At 51.2% G+C, this 6423-nt stretch overlaps 1 protein-coding gene across 1 annotated transcript; it reads right to left on the reverse strand.

The window, feature by feature from the left end:
• Positions 1-1757: 1757 nt before the first annotated feature.
• Positions 1758-6087, reverse strand: TGME49_232170 (hypothetical protein; the record flags this gene model as incomplete). Its single annotated transcript, XM_002368046.1, has 5 exons — positions 1758-2738; positions 3283-3477; positions 4042-4299; positions 4879-5244; positions 5650-6087. The coding sequence occupies 5 exons, from the start codon at positions 6085-6087 to the stop codon at positions 1758-1760; spliced, it is 2238 nt and encodes a 745-aa protein (XP_002368087.1).
• Between the last annotated feature and the right edge of the window lie 336 nt (positions 6088-6423).

Raw genomic sequence — 6423 nt, forward strand, 5'->3', positions numbered from 1 at the left:
GGAAAACGGCCACAGGCTCCCAGAAAAGAACAAGAAAATGCATGGTGTTAGCAAGTCGCGACCACTTGCTGTATTAGACAATCCCAGCTTTCGTGCCAGAAGAGCGGCCCTTCGCGGCTGGCGACTGGGACGCTGGACTCAGACGGAAGAGGGGATGAAGGAACAGGGACCGTCAAGATCTGAAATAGTACTCAGCTCGTTGTATCAGTTCCCAGGAAAAGGCAGCTCATATAAACCTAGAAATATCAGCATGGCGTCGCACGGTTGATGAATACTCCGAAGTCTGAATCGGAAGTGGAAACATGGTTGTTGACGACGGCGCGAGCCCATGTCTAAGAGGGAACAAAGTTTGCGATTTGTGGAGTGGCCTGTGTGTCTCTGCAGCACTGGAGGCAAAGCCGCCGCGTCGACACGGAGAAGGTGATCGCTCGCCAGGGTAATGGGTGTTAACAGCAGTTCCCTGTCGCAGTTGGCTCAATGCACTTTCTAATAGTCAAAACGCAGCTGCTCACGCACGGCATGTCTAAACGGTGCATCGTCATTTCTGAAGAACTGGGCACATCTCCAGTAATCCCTCGGAAGGAATGTGTAATCGGAGCATGGCTCTCGGCGCGTCTGTCAGAGGGAAGTTTCAAGCGTCACTTTCGTGCTACTTTTGAGTCGTCACTGTACAAAGAGCTTCTGAAAAGCCCCGTGTGTCAACTATACCCGAGAAGGGACCTCCGGGTATGCTATTCCGCGATGAGTGCACTGTTTTTAACTGATAATGCTATCCTCTGGAACTCGTCGCTTCGTTGTTTCTGCACCCAAGTGAAGAAAGACTAAGCAGACAACTCAGCACAGAACTTGGGGAAGAAACCGTTTGAGGAGAAGCCGCCCTTCAGAGAGTGCGTGTCGTATCGGCTGACCGAACGACATGCATACGATGTGTGCGCATCAAAGCAAACGCACCGTACATTTTTTGCCGCAGGCACACAGCTGCGTCCAAATGTGCATCACTGATTTTCTATCTAATCTACTCGAAGAGACGTCCTTGCGCCACTGTGAGGAAAAATACGAGGACTGGGACTCTTCATTTGAATGTTAAATCTCGGAAGTTGGAATGTGCAAGAATAGTGGCGATCAACTTGATTACATTTTAAGCGGAGGCGTTGTGCGCATACCCCGCAAATGCGAATAGAATAGACATTTACGACACGAACCATACGGCGGGTTTATGTCTGATCACAGTCGCCCCGATCCAGAGTCGAGGGCAGGCGCTCTCTTCCGTGTCCTCGCTCTCCGGACCTGTTCGATTGTGTCCGCACGTGGAAAAGATGTTTTCTTCTCATGCACATCTAGCTAACACTGTTCATGACGGGTTTTGACTCGTGTTCTACCGAATGAGCTACCGAAGGTGGGAACGACTGTCAATTTCTCCTTTGCGCTTCCTTGTGGTCGGAAAATCGTGGATGGATGGATGTACGTGGCGATACTGCTATTGTGGCCCACACTTCGTCACAGGTTTGGCATCTATATTGTTACACACCTGGAAATAGAGCGCCTGCCTACGCTGGCTATACACTTGACTGCCCACGCTGCGCACAAACAATCTGTTGACTCAGGGAGTCGGAATGGTTAGCGACCATCTTGTATCTATCGTGTGCTCGTGGTGCATGAAGTGGAAAGCATGTCCAAGTGGGCAATGCGGAATCTGTGTTCGGTGTGCATGCACGTCTCGAGCCATTGAGGTCGCAGGACGTGCTTTTTCTGCGCGTCTACACCTCCATAATCCGGACGATTCCTGTGGCAGTTCCAGTGATGATTTCTCCGGGCCCGACTTGCGTGGCGGCGTAGATGGAGTTGACCATGGGCCCCATGCCTATGTTGTAGTAGAACTTGGATTCTCCGGTCCACCAGTCGAGCGCCTCCAGGGTCCACATGCCTCTCATGGGGGCTGCCTCACTGCCGAAATGGCCTCTCTTTCCGATGCCGTACATCAGTCCAGAAGTCGCACTCATTGTCGGAATTCCGTTGGGAATCGACACCTCCGTGTTCACCCACGTCACGCGCAGAGTGTTGTCGTCGGGGTTGAACTCGAGCTGCTCGACGCCCTTGGGAGCATCCCCGACAATGACCGGCCAGGCATTGGTGAGCGTCTCGCTGATGCGGGTCGGCACTTCGCCTCCGCCGAGCAGGAGAGCTGCGGGGCTGCCAAACATCTTGAGGAAATTCGGCGTCTGCTTCAACTCCTCAGTCGGTGTGTTATTCACCACGGCCAATCGCCAGCCGTGGACCAGGACGGACTGCTCGCTGCTCGTATGTTTCGCACTGGAGTTTCCAAAGTTGATCGGATGCGCTGCTTTGATTTCACCCGTCTGCGCGTCCATGATCAGTACGTTCATGATATCCGCGTCGTCGGTGATTACGACGTATTTCTTTCCTTTCTCGCCCATAATGGACGGCGTGCTGCCAGAGCCGGCGCCGAGCCGAACTGCCTGCGTTCCGCCGGCCGTCGACGTCGCGTACGGCTTCTCCCAACGGATCTTCAGCTTTCTTCCGTTCCAGTCCACGCGGTGCATGAATTTGTCCGACACCACGTAGATGCCCCCTTCATCGTCGCACGCCATATTGTTCGATACCTCCAGGTCTTTGTCGTAGCCCACAGAGGTCCCGAGCATCAGCCAGTCGGCCGCTTTTCGGAAACTTCCGCCCTTTATGTTGCGGTTCAGAACACCCACGCGGCCGTGACTCGTCGCCTGAAAACACACCGCACAGACACGCGCCACTGAACGAATCATAAATCGCGGTGAACAACACCATATATATATATATATATATATATGTAGACGCAAAAATCCACATGCATCAACATGTATACGCATGTGTTCTTGCAAGTGCATATGGGTCAGCACATGGAACTCTGCATGGATGTATAAAATGTGTCTGTGTGCATGATGTGCGTATGGATATTGACATTTGCCAGAGCTGTACTGAGAACTCTCATGCAATGTGTGTCTGTCGTTCGTCTCTCACTTTGGCAAAAAATTTCGCGCCATACGTCTCCACCAGTACATAGTTTTATGAGACACGGAGATCTATATGAAGGGACAAAACCAGAAACTATGTCTGGCACGTATGCCTACATATAACAGAATAGTCGAAGAGATGGATAGCACGTGGCTGTGTGTGGAGTCTGTTCCAGCACATGCGTGTATATATATATATATTTATACATATATGCGTCCTTGCTCGTGAATGTGTGATGTTGCTCTTGTAGTTTTCTGTGAATTCGTATTGTACCCAGACGATGTGTCCATCGCTGCTCATGCAGAGGGCTCGAATGACTTCCTCTGGTCTTTGAGGGAAACGAACTTCATTGGCGAGCTCGTTGGTGATGTCAAATTTCTCAGGGTGCATCATAATCTGCTGCGAGTTGCTTCCCGGCTTGTCGTAGTACGCCTCCAGGTGGTCGCCCGAAGATACAACGAAAACTTCCTATAAACAAGCACCGTTGAAAGTCACCGTTTCTCGGGTACTCTAATAAAACGGAGATACAGAGGCTACACACGCATACGCCGCCAATGTTTTCTGACCTACCCAATTAGTCATGTCTACATGCATGTATTTTTGAAAAAAACTTCAGCTACAGAGACAAGCATACGAAAGGAGGTTGGTAAACAAAAACACTGGTAAACAGAACTATATAGGACTGGTGACTCATAGAATAAGAGATACAGAGCCAGATATGTAGAGGTTGCGGTCTACACTAACGCTGCTACATTTCTTTGTGCCTAGTGATTCTTAAGGAAACAGTGCAAAGAGATGAGCATGAGGAACTCGTTAAGGCATCGGTCTTTCAGCCCGTAGGCTGCGTGTCTTTCCGGCACCACACGGCTTCGGTTGTTCACAAACAAGAAACGGATGACACCTCGTGTCTTGCCTCCGTGCAATGGCGTCTGTCAAATTAAGGATGGCTTCGTGGCCCACCTCCACAACGTGATCAAGCCTCTTGACTGTTTGCCGTCTTTTTCGCTTTTAACTTCTAATTTTTTCACTGACTTCCTTTGTCAAAAGGGCATAGGCACCGTGGAACTTGTCGGCAAAGACCTTCTCGACAGGCTTGGCAACGTAGTCGACCAGGCGGAGAGAAGACTTTCCGCGAGCCACCTTGAAGATTGTCGTCCAGCTGCTGCCCCAGAGATACTTTTGGTCTTCTGAGTAGAAGAGCGTGATTGGGTTATTCGCAATAACAGCCCGGTTCAGGAAGTTGTGACTCAGGCGTTTGGAGCCGTCGGGACCTCTGTACGGCGAGCTTGCCTACGCCAACGACGAGAGAAGCGGCACGACACATACTCCGTGCAAAAACCGATACGAAACTTACTGTCCTCCACTACACAGATGTCTACAATACGAAACGAGCTCAGTAGGGACTCAGCGAGGCCGATAATTAAGACCTTCAAGACCTACACCAATAGTTCATCTTGTAGTACACACTCCGCACGAAAAGCCTATAAGTAATCGTGTGTCAGAGAGAATTACTTCCAGCACGATGGTACTGGTCATACGAGCAACGGGGTAGTATTTTTCTCTCAAGACCTGAACAAGAGAGGGGGATCACTGGAAAGATGTTCTGTGGCGTCCGTGTGTGTGCAATGCCATTGTTTCTTATCTTCGCGAGTCGCCTGCCGCGGTGAATGTAAGCGCCCAGACACAACCGTACCTACACATGTGTGCATACATATGTGCCTATTACGCGCAGGGAGAGGCAGAGAAGAAATTCGTATGCCTGCACCTCTCTCTGACGGACGGTACAAAAAGAATGAGGAGAGCAGGACAAGTGGACGTCATTCGGTGTACATTTGTGCACATCGGTTGAGCTGCATTAAAAGTTGATACCTGAGCAAAACCTGTTCGATGTGGCGCTGGCCAGGGGCTAGCGGCAAGACCTTCACAGACGCCTGGCATAGCCACAGGTGGGAGCTGCATGGTCCTGTAAAGAGATGCGTCGACTGTGTCGCGGTATTGCTTGAGAATGTCTTTCGACAGCGGGCGTCCTTGAATCACTTGGTCGATCAACACGTCGACGGCGAGTTCCTCTTCTTCTGACGACTCATTGATTTTTCGCGGCGCGAAGGGCAGTGGCGGAAGACCGTGCAGACCGAGCGCGAGATTCAGTTTCCTCAGATTCCGCGAATCTAGAGTAGGAGTTGCATCGACAGTGACTGACGAAGGCTGCTTCGCCGTCCAGTGGAAAGACCCCACCTGCCGCAGAGGCACAACGAAACACCAACGTGCGCACTCTATGTGAACGCCGGTAGATATATGTCGGGGACCAACAGTGGGATGGGTCCGAGTTTCGTGAGTAGCGTAGCATTTCCAGAGCAGCCCCTGCCGGTACAGGTGTCTACGGGAGTTGTATCACGAGATTAGAGTACACATAGGAACTAATCATGTGGGGATGTATATGCTTGGTTTTCGTGAGATTTGGTGCACGTTTCAGCGACAGCAGCGGCTGTCATTTGAAGGTTAGGAGTGCCTATATCCGGAGCCTGTCATCTATCAGAAGAGACATTTCTCGACGTGACTGGACGAGGCTGTAGCGCGTTCTTTGAGGAAAGGTCGGGGTAGAATCCCTTCATTTCGGGATCCGGTGTACACTTTTCTGACCTCGCCAACAGCGCTGATGATGGCTTGGTCCAAAGGAGACATGTTGAACGCAGTGAGAGAGATGGCCCGCCTTCTTCCATCGTCAGTAGGCTGAAGAATCCCTTCTTGGATAACGCTGGGGATGAGACCGCTTGCTGTTTGCGCAACTGTTCGTAGCACTTTCTGGCCATTCTGAAGCGTGGAGCTCAACAGAGCGTTGTCGGCTATTTGAGAAGACACACTGGCACTCTCTTCATTTCGCACGGAAGACAAGGTCGACGACCCGCCGCCGAGGAAGTCGATAGGCAGACGCGACAGCGGATTCAAAGCGCTCGAAATGAGCTGCGAAATCTCCGCAATTTGACAAGAGACAGGATAGGGGAGAGAGGAAAAGGAGAAAACAGAAAGTGAAAACAGGAGAAAGACTGCAGAGGAAAGAAGCCTTCTGGGTGCCGTCATCTTGACGACCAATGCATGTCACGAGACCGGACGGAATCTGTTGCAAGATAAGAAAATCTTGGACTTTTTCCGCGTTTCCGGAGCGGTTCACGTTCTGGGTTCTCTTCTTCGATGAGTTGCCTGCGGCGTCTGCTTCAGAAGAGTGAGAGGGTAAAGTGGTATGCACGGAGAGCTCGCCGGTGGACAAGGAGCGGTTTGTTTGGACATACTCGTCTCGCGATCTCGTTTGGCTTCCCCGAAACTACTGACACAGCAAAGTAGAAAGAGCGAACCTGCAGGCGCTAGCGTCAAGGGGTGTGGAGGAGGCTACCTGGCAACGGAAAACTGGAATGAAAC

The sequence above is a fragment of the Toxoplasma gondii genome, chromosome VIII (assembly GCF_000006565.2).
Source record: "Toxoplasma gondii ME49 chromosome VIII, whole genome shotgun sequence".
Lineage (NCBI taxonomy): Eukaryota > Apicomplexa > Conoidasida > Eucoccidiorida > Sarcocystidae > Toxoplasma > Toxoplasma gondii.